General features: G+C 33.0%; 2 protein-coding genes and 1 pseudogene across 2 annotated transcripts; 2 read left to right on the forward strand and 1 right to left on the reverse strand.

Annotated features, from left to right (window-relative positions):
* Window positions 1–501: 501 nt before the first annotated feature.
* On the forward strand, window positions 502–1,845 carry LOC125597224 (annotated as a pseudogene).
* A 2,374-nt stretch (window positions 1,846–4,219) lies between these two features.
* On the forward strand, window positions 4,220–7,049 carry LOC125597218 (post-GPI attachment to proteins factor 3-like). The gene is made up of 5 exons (XM_048771984.1): window positions 4,220–4,590; window positions 5,387–5,651; window positions 5,738–5,934; window positions 6,213–6,400; window positions 6,464–7,049. The coding sequence occupies exons 1-5, from the start codon at window positions 4,490–4,492 to the stop codon at window positions 6,748–6,750; spliced, it is 1,038 nt and encodes a 345-aa protein (XP_048627941.1). The 5' UTR covers window positions 4,220–4,489; the 3' UTR covers window positions 6,751–7,049.
* Window positions 7,050–17,106: 10,057 nt separating this feature from the next.
* LOC125575674 (thioredoxin reductase 2-like) lies at window positions 17,107–19,496 on the reverse strand. Its single transcript, XM_048771980.1, has 7 exons — window positions 19,476–19,496; window positions 18,376–19,091; window positions 18,095–18,152; window positions 17,954–17,997; window positions 17,737–17,861; window positions 17,470–17,658; window positions 17,107–17,377 (listed from the first exon to the last, which is right to left on the reverse strand). The coding sequence occupies exons 1-2, from the start codon at window positions 19,494–19,496 to the stop codon at window positions 18,387–18,389; spliced, it is 726 nt and encodes a 241-aa protein (XP_048627937.1). The 3' UTR covers window positions 17,107–17,377; window positions 17,470–17,658; window positions 17,737–17,861; window positions 17,954–17,997; window positions 18,095–18,152; window positions 18,376–18,386.
* Between the last annotated feature and the right edge of the window lie 3,126 nt (window positions 19,497–22,622).

Here is a 22,622-nt window from a genome sequence, read left to right on the forward strand (position 1 = left end):
ATTTTCTAAATTTACATACAGCCAGTTTCCAACTCCAAGTAACAACTCAACCATATTGCCATGGGAAATTAATTTTTCTTATAAGATTAATTTAAACCAGAATGCTCTCATAACTAACAAGCTTCACTCTCGTTAACTGGTAACAGAAAAAACGATCACAATGTGGCAGTAATCAGTTTGTACAAGGCAACTGAACAAAGTTCACTTGAACCAGAACAAAATTCCCGGTTATCCATCCACACTTTCACAGATAGATTGAGCCCAAATGAATGCAATTAAGTTAACCCAAAAACTGTTTTGTGGGGCATGCATGTAATATTCCTTTTAGCCCATTATACGAATTAAAAAGAATACACAATTGCAAGGTGAAGGATGAACATCAGAAACTAGCCACATATTTTTCTTTCTGACGATAAGATTGATGCTTTCTTTCTTCAACTTTGTCTTTCCTTAATCAATTGATTCATCATCCCAACACATTGTTAAACCAAATAGTGAGAGGACAATGGCTTCACAAGAATAAACTCATTAACAACAATCTACAAATCCCCAAGAAGATACAGTTCTAACCACAAATCACCAAACCAAATCAAACTAGTTTCAAACTCCCTAAGCTCTAAACCCAACACAACACAGCTCCCAAGTAACCTCTACACTGTCAGTTTCAAGACTATTGGAACAGGTAAGCTTAGCATCTCAAGATACCCTGATTTCGAATATTCTCCTCAAGGAGGTTCCGGCTCCGGAACTGCCCGGTGCATCGACGCGGACGGTGGTGATAAAAACAGAACTTCAAACTCTGAACTGTCCGTTAGTTTCGATGTGGGCACTCTTTACATTCCTTCTCTTACAAACCAAACCACGAAGTTTCTTGGCTTACCATTACCGCCGCCGTTTCTGAAAATCGACATAGCTCCGGAGATGTTCCAAGGAACCATCGACCAAGATTCCGGCAAGGTATAACTTTCAATGCTCTCATTATATAAATTTTATTGTGATATGGATTAAATAATTTAAATATATATTTTAGATAAGTTTATTTATAATTGAAATTGGTTTTAAGTAGTCTCGTATATATACAAATTCTATGTAATTTATGAAATCACAACGTAGCAACTGAATAATATTAATACGGAAGAATATTTTATAAATTTTATTTTGATATGGATTAAATAATTTTAGATATATATATCATAAAATTTAGATTAGTAATATTTTATAAAAAGTTTTAAGTCACGTATATATACAACTCTATGTAATTTATGAAATCACAACATATCAACTCAAAAATAATCATATTTTCTAATTCTACAGTTGCATTTGCATAATTTGAAGGTGGAGCTGGAGTTCACTGCTAAGTTCTGTTTTACGGCGGGAGGTGGGATATACAGAGCTCCGCCGTTGGTGGTGAAAACGGTGTTGACGACGGAGGAGTCTATAGGAGAGAAGAAGAGAGGAGAGGAGAGAGGATGGACGGAGAAGGAAAGTGTAGGCTCGTCGGTGTTGCGAGAGTTGAGACTGTGGACGATTTGTTTATGAACACGTTCCTCTCTCTCCCGTCGGAGTGTCTCGCCGATCTACAAGCTGTTATTTCAGTCGCCGGTTCTTGAGTTGATGATAATCATATTACACATTTACTATTTTAATTGAGGGATATATTCAAGTAAAAATTGTTTATAAGTCTTATAGATGACTCTGGAAGATTTGAATGAACATATAAACAAATTACAGCTCGAATGTGAGATTAATACATATGTCACACACTCACGCTTGTTTGTTTGTGAAATGTGATCAACCAAATGCTGTATATTTTAGTGATTGATTTGACCGACATTTTATTGATTATATTTCTAGTGCAATTTGATTGAATACCGCAGATGAAGTGTCACGAGAAAGACTATTCTATTCTCTAAAAAGATATACATTCACAGATAAAAATCTGAGCATATGTGAGTTTGGGACCCATGTATTTTTTTAGTAAAAAGATGGAAAATAATCCTCAAAAAAAACTTCAGATTTCATACCTTTTTTTATTTAACAGATTTCATACCATTAGATTAAATTAATATTATGTACTCTCCTTCTCAGTTTCATTAAGGTTTAAATTGCTGGGGACCATTTGGATTTAAGAGAGAAAAAACTCATAAATTCGTTCAGAAAAAGATTCGAGTTTAGAAACTGGAATAAAATCATCATCGTTAGTACGAACTAATTAGAACATCTTCAAAGAGACACTCTATTTTGAAGTTTCTAAAATTCTATATTTGAAGTTTAAATGTATTATTCTCTAAAATCAAAACTTCAAATTAAACTTCAAACATATTTTTATTTTATACTATGGTTTTTATATTTATAATAATTAATTTAAATTCATAAAAAAAATTACTAACACAAATATAAAAATATTACAACAATATTAATTAGTAAAATGTTATATTAAAATATAATTTTTTTAAAAAGATAACATAATTAATATTAAAATTTAAGCAAAATACCATAATATTCCATAAAATTATTTCCCTTATGCATATATGATCATCTAGTGCATTTCGAATTAAAAAAGACTCTCTTTATTTTTAATTTGTAGATTACAAACTAAAAATTGTTGAAATCGGGTGATATCAATACTTGTAAATATATTATATCTGAAAAAGTAAAAGAGAAAAATAAAATATTGCTGCAAAACTTAACTTCTACCAATGACATTAATACTTGTGAATACATTTGATCTGAACCAGAAAGAATCATACGAAAATACATAAAAACATCAACCATCTTCGGTTACACAAATTTGTTTGAACAATATTTTGGAGATTTTGGAGGTTCCGGATGACGTTTACCTGACTATTAGTGTTTTGTAATATTTAAATTTGTTTAATAGTTATGTCTTCATGTAATTTTTTTAAAAAATATTTTGTTAAGTTTCTTTTACATATTGTTGTTTTATAAATCTAGTCAAAATATTTTAAATCTTCATTAGTTTTATTTAATTTTATATGTGAAACTTAAATTTATAAAAAATTGAAATATTTATGAGATATAAAAATTTGAAAGATTAAAACGATAAACAAAGAAATATTAGAGAATATAAATGTGATGTATAATTGTAAGAACCAAAATGCAAACAAAAATATAAAATTTTGAATTTGAAATTTTGGAGAGCAAAAACTTCATATTTAAAGTTATATAGTTTCTTTTGGAGATGCTCTACAAAGTGCAACATAATTAATCTTTAATTTACTACGTTTCAGAAAAGATTTCTGTTCTTCTAGGACAATAATAAGACAATAATGATTTTGTGTGTGTCGTATCACTAGATGCTTAAGATCGCAACTTAAAATCTAAAAACCACTGATTTGTTTGACTTTATATTAATTATCTATTTGGGCAGGACTAATGTGTAGTACTCTTAGTACAAATTAATTATTTATTAATAATTACGAAAAACAGCTAATCATCAACGAAATGAAATATTTTACTCCAAATATTTCCCGGACCGACTCTCTTTCACACGCGCAGTACTTGAAGGTGCGGCTCTGAACCATCGTGCTGTCACGTATTCGCCCATAACATATTATTTATTTGTTATTATCTTTTAGATAGAAATGGAAGATTCATAACATATTAGAGTTTGATTAGTTCTTCCACTATCATCCACCAAAATTATGTTTGTGGAAAGTTATATTTGTTAATGATTGAGAATAAGTTACACAAATTATTAGAAAATATATGATCCTAACATTGGCATAGAAAATATATTGATCCTAACAAATTATTAGATAGAAAGTTATATGCACTTCACCACTTCAGTCAGCTATTTTGTAAACTAATAGAGGAGAAAAAGTAAACTTTGGCATGAAAAGTTTTTGGACAGAGAGTTACTTAGATGATCCTAACATTGAATAAATGTTCAGAGAATATTTTTAAGTACGATGAAGATTTACTCTTTTTTATAATCAGTTAAAAATGTTTTTTCTTTAATAATTGATCTATACTTACTTTATAAACTAGGCTAGCTTTTGCTATTTATGAATAATTTGTCGACAGACAATCTACTTTAACTTGGAGATGGTAAGATTGCAACTCTGACAAATTAGTTATAGACTTATAGTTATTACATCATAAGACTTGTGTGATATTTATTACAGTGTTCCACGCGTCTCTCTCTTTCGCCACGCGCTTCTACTCCTTTACGCTCACGGGATCTCTCTCTCTCTCTCTCTCTCTCTCTTTTTTTCCATTGCTGTAGCGAGATCTTCTTTCTTCTCTCATCTCTCTGTTTCGCTCGATGCATCCACCTGTCTCCGCGATTTGATGGACAAGAAGAAGAAGCTGCTGCCACACCTAAACCAATTCACTCTCCCCGATCATCGTCCCACCGACTTATAAGTCTTCTTCCCCTCTAATAAAAAAAAATACAAAGGAGAAGCTCTTCTTCTTCTTCTTCTTCTTTCTTTCTCCTTCTTCTTCTTCCTCTTTTGATAATAAGATGGCGCGAAATCTGTTATGGGTTGTTGTACTTATTGTTGTAGTCTCTTGCCTTGTTTGGACACTGGAAGCGAGTGAAGGAGATGCTGATCCTCTTTACAAGTAAGTCTCCGATCCTCAAGAACCTTTGCTTTGTACTCTTAGATTCGTTTTTTTAGTTTATGATTGTGGTCTGCTTTCATATCTAATTTAGTTTGGAGTTCCTGTCTAAACTAAAAATGCAGACGCTGAGGGTTTTCTTAATTAGTTTGAGAGTCGACCGTTAGACTCATTTACTGATTTCGAGTTCATACAAGGATTTATAATCCTCTTTCTGTTTAGTGCAATTTGATTTCTTTTTAGGAAGTAAACAGAAAAAAAAAACAGATTTTGTTTTGGTAGGTAGGTATGGATGATTTGCAAAGGGGGTTTGGTAGAAAAAAGTAAGGAAGAAGTGATTAAAAAAGATGGTGGGGAAAAAAATTATAACTATGTGGTTGACTTTTCGATCACAAGTTCTGTGGTGAGAGTTGTAACACGTTAGAGGATGAAATCTTTGTGTGTGTTTGTACAATCCTTGATTTATAACTGTAGGGTCATTGTTTTTGTTGGAAAAGATGCTATTGACGAGTTCAGTGTTTCCTTTTTTTGTTTAGTGGAAGCTTTTCTTTCTCTCTAATGGGAAGAATGAAAGAAATTAAAAATAAAAGTAGAACTTGTTACCAAGGTTTGATGGATAGACCAGTTGATGTTGCCTAAGAGAGAGGCTTTGTTGTAATAACGTATTTGCATGTGTCCTAGAAAATAACTTAGCAGTATGGTATTGTCTAAGATTACTCTCTTTGCTCATAACCTTGTCATTGATTCAACTAATGTTTATTATTAACAAAGCAGTGTTAATATGATAATTGGTTTCCAGGTCATGTGTTGATCAATGTCAAAAAACTGGATGCGTGGGGGATACTTGCTTCCATCAATGTAAATTTTTTTCAGCTGATGGAAAGGCCAATGACGGTCCATGGTACATGCAAGAGCCACTTTACCTGCGATGGAAGCAGTGGGATTGCCAAAGTGATTGTCAATACGAATGCATGATGACTAGAGAAGAAGAGAGGAAAAGAGACGGTGAGAAACCTACCAAGTACTTCGGTAAATGGCCACTCAAACATGTCTATGGCATTCAGGTAACTTCCTCTTTGCTTACTCTCAGCTTCAAGAGAAACAAACTCAGCACTTGTTTTGAAGTAATGTTCCTCGTATGCACCTTCAGGAACCTGTCTCCGCTGCTTTCGCTGCTCTTGACCTTGCAATACAGTTCCATGGATGGGTCTCTTACTTCATCCTCGTTTATTATCACTTGCCTCTCCAGCCAAACCGGAAAACTTACTACGAGTATAACGGATTATTGCATATCTATGCAATCATTGTAATGAATGCACTCTTCTGGAGTGGTGTTTGTCACAGCAGGTAACACTCTTCTATCTCCATGTTCCAATCTATACACCTAAGACAGTGACATTTAAAAAAAAAAATTATAAATGTCATAAGCTCAATTATTTCTTTTTGTACATTTATTTAACAATTTTTTTCATAATGCCCTATATACAACTAAAACTATTCATAAAATGTGATGTGATAAGCAACCAGTTCTTTTACCTATGCTCTGGACCGGGCTTGCACCTAGATTGTTAAAACTCGTCAAGTCAGTCTGACTTTTTTTTTTTTTTTGGAATTTTTGTATATAGAGATGTCGACTTGACACAGAGGCTAGATTACTCTTCAGCTACAGTACTAGCCGGGTATACGCTAGTTCTAGCTGTAATACGGTCTTTCAGTATACATGATCAATCTGCCAAAGTCATGGTTACTGCACCTGTTCTTGCACTTGTAGCAACTCATATCATCTACCTCAATTTCTACAACCTTGATGAAGGTATATGATCTTCTTTAGGACTCTCTAATGCGTATCACGTTCTCACTCTCTATAACTTGACAGGGCTGCACAGGAAAGTTATATACGGTATAGGAGGATTAGAGCTAGTAGTGTGGGGTTTATGGAGTGTTTTAACGTCGCATCCATCTAAGTGCAAGCTAAGAGCTTTCTTTGTCTCGTGCATACTCACAACGTGTCTGAGAATGCTTGACTTCCCTCCTTACAAAGGCTATGTTGATGCTCATGCTCTTTGGCGAGCTGCAGGGATCCCTCTGTCTTATCTGTGGTGGAGTTTTATCCGTGATGACGCCGTTTTTAGAACCACTGTTCTTCTCAAGAAATCAAAGTGATGATTATTTAAGACAGTTTTATCTTTTCTTTCTCTGTCTTTTTTTTTTCCGGTGAGTTTCTCCGGTGTTCAGAAAGTTGTTTTTAGGTGTGTTTTCGCAGGAGAAGCAAAGTGTTTTGTTCTTCTGTGGTGAATCTTGTTAGTTGTTTTGGAGTCTTGTGCTCTTTATGTTTTGTGTTTTTTTTTTCTCTCTAAGGCTCGTCGGCCGGAGAGTTGTATGGTGACTCTTAAAAGTCCTTTTCATTTTTTCTCAATGTAAAAAAAAAAAAGAGTTATGTTAATATGTTTCATTTACCTCTAGTGATTAGAGATGTTAGAAAGTTAATTTGCAAACGAGAAAATAACATAGAAATTTAGGAAACCATCAAATATGAAATACTAGGGTCGGCAAGTTAATCAAAACTGTTTTATATAAATTTATATAAATTTATGAGATATTTAAAAAATAATTTTAGATTGAAAACTATGTTATAAAAAACAATAAGAATAGAATTCTGAAATCATATTGTTATTTTTAATAAACATTTTTGGTTTGAAATTAAAAAAAAAAAGTATCCTTCATTATTCTCTATTTTCAGAGAATACAAAATTAGCAAAAACAGTTCAGAATACTGAGATAATATATATATATATATATATATATATATATATCTTCTTATTTTTATTAATTCACTTTGACATAGTAAAATAAAATATTAATTTTAAATAGATAATACTATATTCATTTCAAGAAGTTTCAATTTTAAAAAAAAACATCTACACTAATTAATTTTCATGATAATATAAATTAGTCTACCTCCAAGCTAAATAAGTTAAATTATAATAAAATTTGGTAAAACAATTCAATGTCAGTTTTAGAATACTATATAAATAGTTTAATAGTATCATAAATAATAACTAATATTTTCTAATGTAACAGGAAATGATAGTTTAGAATATATTTGTTTCAGATCTTTTTTTTTTTTTTTTGATGAAATTTTTAATTTATTGATCATCGCAAAAAGAATATATATACAAGGGTATTTTTAAGACTGCATTTTTAAAAAAAAAATATACTAACTGAAAGAATATACTGAAAACAGGTTAAGGCATATGAGCCGTAAACCAACGTTGCATCAGCCCCTGCAGTTTCGGTTTCAAGTAGTACTTCGTTGACATTATGCAGCTTCTCATTGTTTTGTCGATGATGCGACCCAACTGGTCCACAGACTTTGCAGTGCTGTTATGCCGTCGATCATTCCTCTCCCTCCAAACTGAGTATATAGTGACCTGCAGAACCAGTCGCAGCAAGATGAAAGTGATGCGATCATACCTCCGTGTGAGCAAGATCGAAACTGTGATATCCCAGTCCAGGTCTGGCTCATCTCCAAACAAATTACCCACAACTTTCAGCCACAACGTGTAGGTATAGGGACATGCGAAAAACAAATGCTCCCTGGTCTCATCCGGTTCACCACAAAACAAGCAACATTGTGGTTGGCCCCATTTACTAGTTCGATGGCCTGTAGCCAGTCTGTCACGGAAAGCTAGCCAGGTAATGAAAGCGTAGCGGGGAACTCCTTGCGAGAACCACACAAGCTTACTCCATTGCAGATTTTCCTTACGCTGTCTGATCTGGTGCCAAGTACTCGAGGCGATGAACCTATCCCCATAATCATCAGGTCCATTTTTCCACAAAGCCCCATCAGCAGCCTCAGCATTTAGTTCGATGGGAAACTGGTGAATCGCATGTACCAGTTGCTGTAATTGTTGATCCCGACAGGCCCGAAACCTCCAATCTCCATCTCTATACACATCACAAATTCTTGCGTTTCTCCCTATGCCAAGCTTTTGCGTTCCAATCTCCCCAGTAATCTCTATCAGTCTTCCTGCAGGGTGCCAGAGATCCGACCAAAACCTCACTGACTGACCATTCCCTATGTCCATACGAATGAACTGCTTTGCTAGGTTCCTATACTTCAGAATCTTACGCCAAACCCATGACCCTAGTCCAGTGTCCCTCATATCCCATAAAGTCTCTCCACGAAGGAGATATTGTTTCACCCAAGATCCCCACAGCGAGCTAGAGTGGGCAGAGAGTCGCCAGATAAGCTTTAGGATGCAGACTGTACTCACTTCCTGAACCCGTCTCAGACCCAAGCCACCTTCTTCGAATGGACAGCAGACATCAGCCCAAGCAACCTTTACCATAGAAGTGTTATTTGGGGAGCCGCTCCATAAGAATGCTGAGCACATACTCTCAATATCATCAATGCAGGCTTGTGGGAGACAAAACGCTGCACACCAGAAGTTGGTGATACTTGCAATAACCGACTTGATTAGTTGCAATCTTCCCGCATACGAGAGTGCCTTACTTGTCCAGGAGAGAAATCTAGCTCTTATTTTGGTGATTAGAGGCTCATAGTCTTGCTTCGACATAATCTTCGTGGTTAAGGGCAGTCCAAGATATTTGATTGGCAGCGCCGAGATGGATAATCCAGAGACAGCAGCAGCGGTTTCAAGTGTTTCCTTCCCCCTACCCGCAGCAAAAACAGTCGACTTAGTGATGTTAATCCTCAGACCCGACATTTCAGCAAATTTATCAAAAACAGCCAGTGTGGTTTGAAGCGATTCTGGGGACCCGTTTGTGAAGACCACTATATCATCAGCGAAGCTTAGATGAGATAGATTCACCTCCTTACAGTGTGGATGATAGCCAATTAGACCTTCAGTCACCGCCCTGTTTAGAAGCTTTGATAGTACATTGCTGACTATAACATAGAGATACGGGGACAGCAAACATCCTTGCCGTATGCCTCTGCTACTGGAGAAGAAGCCTTCTAGTTCCCCATTCACCGAGACTGAGTAAGTTGCAGTGTCAATGCATCTCATTATCCATGAAATAAACAGATCCGGGTAGTTCATTGCACGCAGGGTTGCTTCAATAAATTCCCAGCTGACAGTGTCAAACGCCTTTGAGATATCCAGCTTGATAGCAGCCCGAGATGTTACCGAGTCCTTATGGTAATCTTTGACTAATTCAGTTGCGAGCAGAACATTTTCCAGCAGAAGCCTACCCTCAACAAAAGCACATTGGTTTAGCTCTATAGCTTCTGGAAGCGTAGCCTTTAATCTCCTCGCTATAATCTTCGATACCACTTTATAAATGACATTGCAACACGCTATTGGCCGGTAATCTGACATTTTCTCCGCATCAGTAGTCTTCGGAACCAGAGCCAAGAGAGTTGCATTGACACTACGAGGCATGAGCCCGAAAAGGAAGAAGGACTGAACCGCAGTAACAAAATCTTTCCCTATCACCGACCAGGCTGCTTTGTAGAATTCCATAGGATACCCATCAGGCCCCGGGGCTTTGTTTGTGGGCATAGAGAATAATACATCTTTTATTTCCTCTGCCTGCACTGGAGCTTGGAGTGTCGCCATTTCTCCCGCAGAACATCGATAGTCAACCAAACTACTCAATTCCTCTTGAGAGACACTTGGAACTGACTGGGAGGATCCATTCAGAAAGGTCTCGAAGTGAGCTGCTGCCTCTCTCTTGATATCTGTTTGAGAAGTAAGGATACTACCATCTCCCGTAACAATTCTCCTGATTTTGTTTCTGAGATTTCGACTTTGTGTGACCTTGTGGAAGAATCGGGAATTACGATCCCCCAAACCCAGCCACTGCACCCTTGATTTCTGATAGTAGAACTGTTCCTCAATCCCAGAGATATGATGCCAATGTTCCCAAGCATCAGCTGCAGCTTCAAAGGTTGAGGTTTGAGGATTTTGCATAGCTTCTGTTTGCCTAGCACAGAGCTCCTCGTAAGCCTGCTTGACTCTACCAGGTAAATCCCCATACATATCTCTGTTAAGACTACGCATCTCGAACTTCAGAGCCTTCAACTTCTCCTGGAGCTTCCTGAGTGCAGACCGAGAGTGATATAGAGGTTCTGATTGATTCCAGACCCGAGCGACAACCTCCAAAAATCTAGGATGACCGGTGAGATGATTAAAAAATTTAAAAGGCTTCATATTTCCTTGTGGAACATCCCTGAGCTGGATATGCATTCGGAGATGGTCTGACACTCCACCAGATTCAAAAGTGGCATAGCTTTGAGGGAAATGAGCTATCCAATAACTATTTATCATCACTCGATCCAACTTCTTGCTGATGGGGTTTTCATCTTGGCAATTAGTCCAAGTGAAAGAAGGGCCAACTTGTGCAAGGTCCACCATATCACACTGCTGCACCGCATCCTGAAAGTCCTTGATTGCACTCATGTCCATTCGAGCATCAGTGCACCGCGAGTGCTCCTGTGTCGAGAGAGCCACATTAAAATCTCCTTGAATAATCCAGGGATTGTTTGCCACAGATCTTCCAATCGTCTCCATTTCCCGCCACAACTCTTTTCTTTCGTTAGCATAATTGGATGCATATACAAAAGAACAGAGAAAAGTGTCTCCTGAGTCTTTATACCTCACCCATACAGTAATCATTTGCATGCTAGTAGATACAGGACACACCTCAACATCATCTGACCAGCATACCCAAATACGACCTAGTCTGTGACTGGAGTAGTTGTGAACATAGCTCCATCCAGGGAAAGTCGCATCAAACACCTTATTAAACTTCTCCTCCTTCACTTTAGTCTCTAACAAACACCCTATAGACAGTTTTGCTGCTTTTACCCAGTATCTGACTGCCTTTTGTTTCAGATCTTAATTATATCTGGAATAAAATGTTAATTAATTTTTAAAATTTTTCTCATGCCATTTTAACTTAAAATTTTTTTTTTGCTAAATGCTATTTTAACTTTAGTTACATCCCTCTTCAAATCAAATAATTTATTCGAAGAAGTTAGAGTGAAGCAAAACATAACTAAACAATAAGGAACTAAAATGTAATGTAACTATTAATGATTTGGAAATCAATATGAACCCAACTACATATAAATGTTCTTTTAAATTCGTTTTTGTTTTCATCAACTAAAGCCAGAAGAAGTAACCATATTCTATAACTTTTAGTGTTGGATGTGTTGAACGAAAGCTTATAATTCGTATTTCATCAAATATCTTCTTTTCATGTTTTAACATAATTTGTTCTATTATATTTTTATTTAACATTTGTTGTAGATTAAACAATTTTATTTAAATTATGTATTGAATGCTATTTTTATTTTTATTTTTTAAAATATCATTCTTTTCTATTGAACTCGTTTTTTGTAAAATACACAAAGTTGATGACAATTGTTTTATTATTGAAATTTTAGGATGGTGTTAATATAAACTTTCAGGTCAAGCTAATATGAAATTTACAACTTTATTTGTCAATCAGATATGTATTACAAGCAAATGTGCACTGATTTTTTTTTTGTCAAAATGGCCTTTAAGATAAGAAGGCATTTCGATTTTTGGTTGGATCTGGTTTATTTGGTTTTATTTTATTTTTTTAATTCTAAAGATATAAGATATGTTCGGTTATTTATAATTTGATTCAGTTCTCGTTCAGTTATTATGGTTTTTGGTTCAGTTTGGACAACAAATTGAGGAACCAGCTAATATCAAAAACAAAACCGGATCCCTTTCGGTTACGGGCGTTCAGATTATTTTGGTTAATTTGAGTAAATTTTATGGATAAATTGGTTTTTTCCAGGAAAAAAAAAGAAGGTGATTTGAGTTTTTTTTTGGATTTATCAGGTAGTTGGTATAATTTTAAATAATTTAGGGAAAATGCATTCATATAATTCATTTTGGATAATTTAGTTCATATCTCACTCGTTTTGACCTTAAAAATCCTACGAGCGGGATGATATATTTTCATTGTGTTTGTGTTATAGACTGCAAAGGGTAACATGCGGGAAAACTACAGACAACGCAGTTGTGATTTTAATAGTAACAAAAATATATAGATACATAGGTATATGTAGAGATTTTTATTACTATTTACGGTGGTACGGTGCGGTGCGGTCGATCACCATTCGAAATCATAAAATCGGATGATCGTAGTAGATAATCAATCAACGGTTTATATTTTACTAAAAATTTGTGGCTTTATAGTGTGTCTTTTTTTTACCTTTAGATATAATTCATATGTTTATAATCGGACTTAAATAAAGTTTATTGATTTTAAAATTTTAGCCAGTCGCCTAATACGTTAGTGACTGTCTTTTTAAGCATTGTGTGTTTGTGTTCTAAATTTTGACTTGTAAGTCAATTTAATATGAGATGGTCAATATAATGTTCCTTTTTTTAATATTGTTGGAGTGATTATGAATTGGCATTACGAATAATGGTTAATGTATCTTGTTTTGTTATTCTTTTTTAGTAAAGATCTTGTTTTGTTATTCATTTGACTTATTTGCGCTATAAAGTGATGGATTCTGCATACTATACATTTGACTGAATTTTAAGAGTAAGGGTTGATGTTTTATCTTTTTCACGTGTATTGTTAGATTTTGGGGTGGGCTTTGAATGCTTGGGCTGTTATCTACTCTCTGGGATTGTCCTCTTCTACTTTATAATCAATCAAACGTATGTTGACCGGAAAAAAAAAATTTATATGTTTAATTGCATATACACGTGGAGTGTTCCTTTAGTTAGGTGAGACTGAATTCAAGAAGAAACAAAAGAGAAAGGACCAAACTGAAAATAGGTGTAACGTAAGTTGATTATCAGATATAGGCTGAGAAGTCGCAGGAGAAGTCGCGGGGTGCCATGGCGAGGAGTCGAGGTGGCCGAGACGAATAAGGTAAGAAGCACTTTTGACTTTAGCCATTTCTCAGAGATTAAATTTACTTTGCAAGTTAAGAAAGCTGATTTTGAGAGGAGGATGTCTAACTTTTTTATAGTCGCAGGTATACAACTTCGTATTAAATGATAAATTATGGTGGATGGAGTTATGAAGGGTTTTAAGGCGATGTATCTGTCAATGAGAAAGAAGATTGAACGACGTGAGAAAAATCTCTACCAACATATTCATCGCGCCGACTTCTTCAATTCAATCCCTAGAATCAGAATTGCTGTGTAGAGATGTGACACGCTCACTATTGGGATGGGTTTTAGCCTAAAGCCCATGTAAAAGATGTAACCCATACCTATTCAATTTTTAAATGAAACGCAACGTATAAGCAAAAGTGGACAGGTGTCACATTCAGGTTAAACGACTTAGTGACGTGGATGCTGAGGTGGCGCATCCTAGAGTGAAGAAACAGTACTTTATATATATTTTACTAGGGTCGGTCCGCGCTACGCGCGGGATATACTTGACGTGTGATGTATATAACTATATTACTGTATATTTTCACTGAGTGTGTTTTATATTTGTTAAATGATATTTTTTATAATTATTTTCAACTTTAAGAATTTGGTTTATATATATATATATATATATATATATTCTTTGTTATTTATCTTATCCATAATTTTTTTTGCTTATTATTAGAAGATTGAGCATCAAAGTCATTGTTGACTAAATTTCGCATACGATAGTTATGATTGTCTGAATGGAGGTTTTTATTTTTGTGGAATAACTATTTTAGTTTGTTGTCTTATGTTAAGTTATCTATTATCATGTTAGATCTTATTTGTTCCTCGTATGATTGTTGTATAGTGTGGTGTTTTTTTGCACTATACAACCCTTTTTTAGAAAACACTATACAACTATTTAATTTAATTTTCTTTCGATTATGGGATTATGCTAGACTTTTTTTTACTTTGAATTCATTTTTTTTATTTTCGACACATATATGGCGATAATACTTTACATCTACTCCTTTAATTAGGTAAACAATTTTTATATGTATATATCATATAGTAAGTGTCGCATATGCTTTTTAATGTTGTTGTGGCGGTATATAATCATTGATTTTGTATTCCTAAAAGTTTTGAATAGCATGGTAGTTTGGTTACTTCAACAATGTGAAACGATTCTTTGATGCGTCTCCAGCATTGGTCAACTTACGTTTTTATTAGTTTTCATCCAAGCATACCAAAGCATGCTTTACTGATATTGGGCTCTCCTTTGCATAATATTTTATGTCGTACGTAAATTTCATTGTTGTATGAACCAACCATTGTTGCTCGCAGATTTTGGAACCTGAAGTTTATGTTGATGTTTTGGAAACACTCTTGCATGCTTTTGACGTAGTGGACAGGCAGGTTATCGTCTGAAAGGCAAGTTTTGGGTTTGTATCTAGTCATCGATGCTAGGGGTTGAGCCATTAAAAGAATCAAATTGATATTCGTGTACACCCAAATATTTAAATGTTTCAATTTATTTTTTATTTCGGTGGTGTAAGTAGTGTAGTATGGTATGTATAGGGAATTTACCTATTATTTGAGTTTATTGTGATTACTCTTTTACGAAGTTTTTTTATTTTCCCTAATATTTTAATAAAAATTGTATTAATTATTAATTATTTTCCTTATATTGAGTTTAGTGAACAAAAAGGAGAAAAGTGCTGTGAGATTCACTTTTCCCGTTAGCTTATGTTTTATAAAAAGGATTTTTAGTAATTAAACCTTCAACTAAAGATGAATCATAAAAAAAATCCTCAACTAAAAATCATGTGAAATAAACCATCAACTTTAATTTCGTTAACATATGTTATCCTTCGTCTAAAAAACTGTGACATAGGATAACATACGTTAACGGTTTATAAGTTGAGAGTTTATAATGTTGAAAACTTAGTTTACGGATTTTTATACGATTCAAAAATAGTTGAGGGGTTTTATAACTAAAATTTAATAAATGTTTTAAAATGTTTATTATCATTTATACATTTTCGTAGATTGATTTATAAGCCTTTAAAATTAATTTATAAATTTAAATACATTAATTTAATATAAAATTTATAATACATCTTAAATTAATAAATTTCAACACTATTTACAATTTAATATAACTTCAAAATATTAAATTATTTGATATCTGGCAATGGTGATATAAGAAAATTTATGTATTTATATCTTCATTGTCAAATATCAAATAATTTAACATTTCTAAGTTATATTAAGTTTTAAGTGGTGTCGAGGATAATTCATTCATGAACTCAATCTTTGTATTTAGAGTAGGACACACTTTTCCTATTTTCATGATTTTTGTCCTCCGGCTCTTACTTTCCCTCTATTCCCCATAAATAATGCATGATTATTTTTATTCTCATTGATTTCTGAACAAATAAGTTATATTTTGTTTTTATCAAAAAAATATTATATTTGATATATTATTCTTGATTTATTGTATTACTTTATGTTTCAGTAGTATCACGAATAATGTTAAATCATTGCGAAACCATATTAATCATACGTAAAAATATAATATTTATGAAGCTTTATAAATCGATTATAAAGTAATGTATTAAAATTTATATATTAGTTTAAAGGCTTATATCAATCTAAAACAATGTATAAATGATAATAAAGATTTTAAAACTTTTAGTGATAAAACTCCTTAACTATTTTTGAATTGTAAAAAAAACTTCATCTAAGTTTTCAACATTATAAACTCTCAACATATAAACCGTTAACATATGTCACTCTCCATTACAGTTTTATAGATGGAGGATAACATATGTTAATGAAATTAAAAGGTTTATTTCACAAAAAATTTAGTTGAACGTATTTTTTACGATTCATCTTTAGTTGAAAGGTTTAATTACTACAAACCCTTGATATAATGTGTAAAATAATATCTTAAATAAATTTTCTAATTTTTCTCTTGTAATTTTTCATATTTATTATTGATATTATGTTTTTTTATAATATGTCTTTTAGTATTTTGGTTATTTTATGTATTATTATCAAATATTTATGGTTTTATTTGTTAGATTTTGTTATATTTATTTCCAAGCCAATTTCTGAAAGATATTTATACTGATTATATGTGAATTATTAGTTGTATTTTTATTCATAATTTTCACACAAATAAAAAAAGATTCTCTGAGATTCACTTTTTAAAAAATATATTCCTTAGTCGGCATGAAACTGATAAAACGTAAGAACTATATGCTACGCATTGTCTGATTGTGTTTTCATTTGATACTATTAGGAAAATATTTTAATATATTCAGTTTCTCCACGAAAGTTGTTCCACGATCTAATTAATTTTCCAACGTTAGTTTTGGGACATCTCATTTTGTTCATAGCATTTTTTTGTTTTAATTCATTTATCTGAATATAATTTCTATAGTTTGTCAGAATATGTATTCCTATATGCTATTGCTGGTTAGTTTCAATAATTTGGATTTGTATCTTACATTATAATATTCTCAAACTGTACACTCGTTTTAAGAAAGGTTTAACTGATGTTAAACCCGGTTTGGTTAAACCAATTCCATGGCTTGCGGTAATAGTACACGATCACACGGCTATCAATGAAAAATAACTTTCTATTACAGTACCTCTCAGGTGAAAGTGTTAATCAACGTTAGTTTAAAAAATACAAATACTCCCAGCATTTATATCTTCTTTTGGCTTAAGAACGGCATCTGCTGACAAAGCTACACTAAATCATCATGCTGCAAAGGCACATGAAGAAAAAGAAGGTGTTGCTTCTCTTCCTTTCGGGTTTCAGTCTATTGATTGAAAGTTCTTCTGCCAATTGTTGGATTAATTGTATTGTTCATCCTCTCATGTACTTGAACCTGTAGGACAGTAACGTCATCAGATAAATATAAGACAAATCAGTCTAGAGATATTAGGTATGGCTAAACTTAGTACAAAAGTATTCTCTTACTTTTCCTTTTGCAGCCAATTGAATGACAGCCTGATGACTTTTTGTGAGTTTCTTCTGTTGTTCATGCCATCTCCATCAATAAAATGTAAATTAAAGGAAACCCATCCAACTCTGACTTGCTTATTCGCTTCTTCTCCCATCCAACATATGGTTACTCACCTTCAACAACCATCTTTATAACAATCCCACCTTAAAGAGAAAGTTTCAAATGTTAATATACTTTAATGATTATGAACAGAGGAGTATGCTTTCAAGAAAAGAACCTACAGCTAAGCAAGTTGTTATACAGACTGATGAGTTCTGAACTTTTGTAAAACACCCCACCAACGGCTTGTTCTATGCTGCAGTCATACTGAGGTCACCATAACCATCAAACCATGTCTTGCAAATAACTAATCATATAAAAGACCACCAAAAAATTTTCTTTAATAACTTCTAAAAATAGAACATGAAACGCAATAAGGAGTTGATGTCTCTTTATTACCTCTGAGGCTTTGCAATATATGAGAATCAGGTGGTTTATTACATCTGCACAGAAAAGAAAACATTTATTTTTAAGACATCTGAAACATCATATAAGAAGAGTCTATAGACATAAAAATACATTGAGTGTTGGATTGCTTACCAGCTAAGACTCTAATTACATCCAAATTTGTATCTTTTGGCATAGGAGCTGGAGCGTCCTGCAAATCATAAACGATCTATTATAAGAAACTAACAGTAACTCAAAGAGCCCAAGAATGGAAATTAGAACAAATAAGTTGACTGAAGGAAAATAGCAAGAAATCAATAAATGATCTAAACTCTATTAGAAAACCTAATAAGAACTTGAAGAGATAGATAAGTTAGCCCATTCAAAGTAAGCATAAATTTCTAGTGTTAGGACTTCTGAGGATGAAAGCTAACCTTTTATATAGTTAGAAATCCACAGCCTCGTAGAGAAGAACGCTCGTCTTAGTGGTACCAGGCTTGGTCACCACATACCCATCCTCATCAAGCTCAAGCTGCCCATCCAAGAACTTCGTTGCCGGTTCATGACCAATCGCAAAGAACAACCCAGATATTTTCAAATCCGAAACATCACCACTAACAATAACGTTCTTCACCTTCAAACCACCAAGCACACCTTTCCCATTCTCATCTCCATATGCCTCCACCACAGAGTTCCAAATCAATTCAATCTTAGGTTTCGACAACGCCCTCTGCTGCATGATCTTCGACGCTCTAAACGTATCGCACCTGTGGATTATATAAACCTTCTCCATCGCAGAGTCTCCGCCGCCGATAACTACCAGAGGCTTGTTCTTAAAGATCAGAGCGGCGCCGTCGCATACAGCACAGGCTGAGATCCCTCGGTTCCAGAACCCACCAGCGCCTTCGCCAGATCCGACGAAGCTCAACCGTTTCACGACAGCTCTGGTGGAGATGATGACGGCATCGGCGAGCACAGTTCTCAAATCCATGAAGAGCTTGAACGGCCTCGAGGAGAAATCGACCTTGGTGACTGTCTCCGTGAAGATCTCGGTGCCGAACCGCTCTGATTGCGTCCAGAACGTGTCGACGATGTCGATGAAATTCTGGAGGAGAAAAGCATACTTATTTATACTAACAAATAGACCGTTCTAGAGAAGAGAGATTCGTATTGAAGACCCGATCATAGTTAATGGATTAAAGAGGCGTTTAAGTGATGGATCTGTAACTGTGGTGTTTGGGTTGATTAAGAGAAGAGCAATCGATGTTGTGAAAACCCTAAGAGGAGATTCTTCACGATGGAAATAATGGCGGAGAAGGAGTACGAAAACCCGATTCTCGTCTTAATGAAACGATATGTTTCGTATACAGGTGCCACGTGTCGATATGTGAGGAAGTGACTTATCTACCTGGCAACTGACGTGGAGACCCTAAGGAGAGAGCAAACTTAACTTTATATATAAAGATTTATTTATATATATATATAGATAGATTGTCGATATATAAAAATGCAAGGTGGACACTATAAGGGTAACCATTGGTAAGAAAGAACCCATTGGTAAAGGTTTCTAGAAACATCAAAATATGACTTTTTAGTTAACGACCTAATTACTTATGTAAATTTCAGTTTTGTTTTCAAAAATCCAACCAATACAAAGGTGATAGACATATGGACAGTACAGTTTTTTTGGAGTTCTCAAAATCTCTCAACTATAAAAACTTTTACTTGTTTTCTTTCTTTCCTTTTAATATTTTCTTTTTATTTTTAATAACAAGAACTCCATCTACATCTCTCCATTGGAGGTATTCTAACACATTTTCAAAATAAACCTTTAGAATTTAATAATATTTTAGAATATAATAATATATTCATTTAATATCCATGCATGGAAACATTAGCTTTTAACGAGTTAAATAATTATATAAAATTAAAAATGACAGATTACATGCATGGCGAACCATAGATGTACTTGGTATATGAATTATTTTATTGTTTGCATAGTAATCTGTTATTGAGTAAACTTGTATAATATAAACTTTATATATACTACTAGATGCTCATATAGAAAATAACATGTTATGGAAATAATCTATATCTTTTAAACCAAGTACAAATGGGTACAATCTTCCAACATGCTATACAATCATCTTGTGTCTGTAGACATGCAAAACTCAAAAATGATAAATTTAATATGTATCCAATACAATCTTAACAAGTACTATAGCTTGATCCATGGTATTTGTTTAATATAAAAAAAAATAAAAAATAATATTAGACTTATGAAATCAATGTAATGATTGTACAAGCATGTGTTAATTGGATTTATTCGATTTATAATATATATCATTTATGATAGATCGATATTTTATCTATAACTTGTTGATTGCTCATATTGCAGTTGGATATAAAACCAATCAATATGTTATATAACATATTTACCAATTAATATTTTCAATTATAGTAACCATTTTGATGTATTTATTTATAAATTAAAATATCAATTATTATATTTATGTATATTACTAAATATATCTTACTAAAATAAAACATATTTATCTTTTACTAATATAGATAGATATGTCTTTAAGTTTTTATATGCCAAATAAATTATACATTTATTTTCATTTTTGAGGAAAATATTAAGTTGAAATTTATTTGTTGTATTCTTATACTAATATGTAATCAACTTATTTACCATATATTTGAAAAATAAATTTATATGTTTTAACAAAAATATTTATATTTTATTTTTTGTATATGGAATGAAATAATAATATATATGAATATATACCATTTAAAATTTATAGTCACATTTTAAATATATATTTTTAATTTCTTGTAAAATTTGGTTAGAGATTGTAATTTTGGTTAGAGAATAATATAATAAAATAAATGATTTCTGTAAATTTATTAAGATTGGTAAGTTTGGATAGAGAAGAATCTAACAAAATAATTAATTAATTAATAATTATTATTAATTTAGTGGCACAAATTGATAAATATTAAAGTGAAGAAAATATTATTTTGAAAAAGTATTTCAGTTTTAGTGATATAGATGTATGAAAATCTGATGGTAAACAATCCTAAATTTGGGTCGTAGTTGTTTTTGAATTGATGAAAGTTTTAAGTTCTCATAGTTTCAATAGATTGGAAGCTTTTTAATGAGATATAGATCCTCAATTCTTGGTTTGTTTATGGAAAATCTTTAAATTTCATAGTGGGAATACTCTTTGGTCGCTGGACCATTCATCTCCGATGAAGAATCAAGTTGTTATGATAATCGTGGATAATATTATACGTGATCTCATACTGCAGTTTTACAAATCTGAGAATGCCTGCATCTCATGGTTACATCACCTTTGGATGAAGAAGCCAGGGTTGCTGAAATGATGATGGAAGTTGATCTGAAATAACTATTTTGATGGTTAGACCTACCTTCTTTTTGGTTTTGTTTTATGTTATCGTTAGCTTATTTATACCACCTACTAGTGGATGTATGTGTTGATCACATAACTCTGTTTCTGTTACAATTTCAATAAATTAGTGATTAAAAAAATCCTAAATTTGAAACTAATAAAATCATTGAACAAAAAGATTTTCAAATCATCTCAAGATTTATTGGTAAACTTCATTAAATGTCCTTAATTTAGTCTAGATTTTGTATATAAATTAGCACGATGTATTTTTAAGCTAGTGGTCTTTATGTTTTTGTGCAAACTTTTTGGCTTCTCTATCATCTCCTATATATTATTTGAGGATCTTTTAAAAATATGTAACATTATATTTTGTATTATTTACATTTTAATTTTGCTGACGTGTCATCAACTTACATCTTTATATTGCCTACGTGGCATCATTACAATGAGTTTGACCAAAATTAGACCAACCTTATATTTTCTAGTGAAATATTATATTGCCACATATATAATATTCGCAGACTAAATCTATAACAACGAATAACAATAATGAGATACCCATATTAACAGTTCGTGATCTGCTAATGATTGACAAAATAGACCAACCTTATATTTTAAATTATTATTATATTTATTGTAAACCGTCGGTAATGCAAAGTTGAGGTCCGGAATGTATTCTACATCGCCGTATATGTGAGGATTTTTTATATACAAATAACATTAATATTTTTCATATTATCTCACCCTACACAAGGTGCAGGTCTGATCCTAAACTACTAGTTTCTAAGTCTTTTAACGATTGTGTAATAACCCAAAATAATTATTAAAAGAAAAAGGCAAAAAGAGATACTACAAAACTAATTATTTCACAATTGTAATCCTTACCATGGTTTCACGCGTTATCTTTACAAGCCGTTTTTAAGTTCCGAAAAAATATATATATACATATATATATCTTATTATATAAAGAAATGTTGATCTCTCTCCTTAGGCTATCCAGCTCATCTTTTAGACTGGGGCAAAATAGGACACGTGGCAATCTCTTTACTCATAATTGAAAGTCGGTTTCTCTCTGAATGGGCTTGTGTCAACTGAAAAACTAAATGGGTTTAACTTTTATCAGTCTGGCCCAAGAGTTATTACGTTTCTTCCCTATCGATGCTCGGCTTGCGGAGAACTACCGTGTCTCTTCAGATTTCACAGCCTCCATCTTTTTTCAGAGTAAACGATTGAAGCTCCGCCTATATATGAACACAAGCGTTTTG

The sequence above is a fragment of the Brassica napus genome, unplaced genomic scaffold (assembly GCF_020379485.1).
Source record: "Brassica napus cultivar Da-Ae unplaced genomic scaffold, Da-Ae ScsIHWf_1388;HRSCAF=1968, whole genome shotgun sequence".
NCBI classification, from domain to species: domain Eukaryota; kingdom Viridiplantae; phylum Streptophyta; class Magnoliopsida; order Brassicales; family Brassicaceae; genus Brassica; species Brassica napus.

Bases quoted from the DNA above. Each gene is read 5' to 3' on its own strand.
- LOC125575674 (XM_048771980.1), bottom strand. From the start codon at position 19,496: ATGGGTTCTTTCTTACCAATG. The intron at 19,092-19,475 runs GTTACCCTTATA...TCTCTTCTCTAG, and splicing joins TGGGTTCTTTCTTACCAATG to AACGGTCTATTTGTTAGTAT.
- LOC125597218 (XM_048771984.1), top strand. From the start codon at position 4,490: ATGGCGCGAAATCTGTTATGGGTTGTTGTACTTATTGTTGTAGTCTCT. The intron at 5,652-5,737 runs GTAACTTCCTCT...ATGCACCTTCAG, and splicing joins AACATGTCTATGGCATTCAG to GAACCTGTCTCCGCTGCTTT. The intron at 6,401-6,463 runs GTATATGATCTT...ATAACTTGACAG, and splicing joins TTTCTACAACCTTGATGAAG to GGCTGCACAGGAAAGTTATA.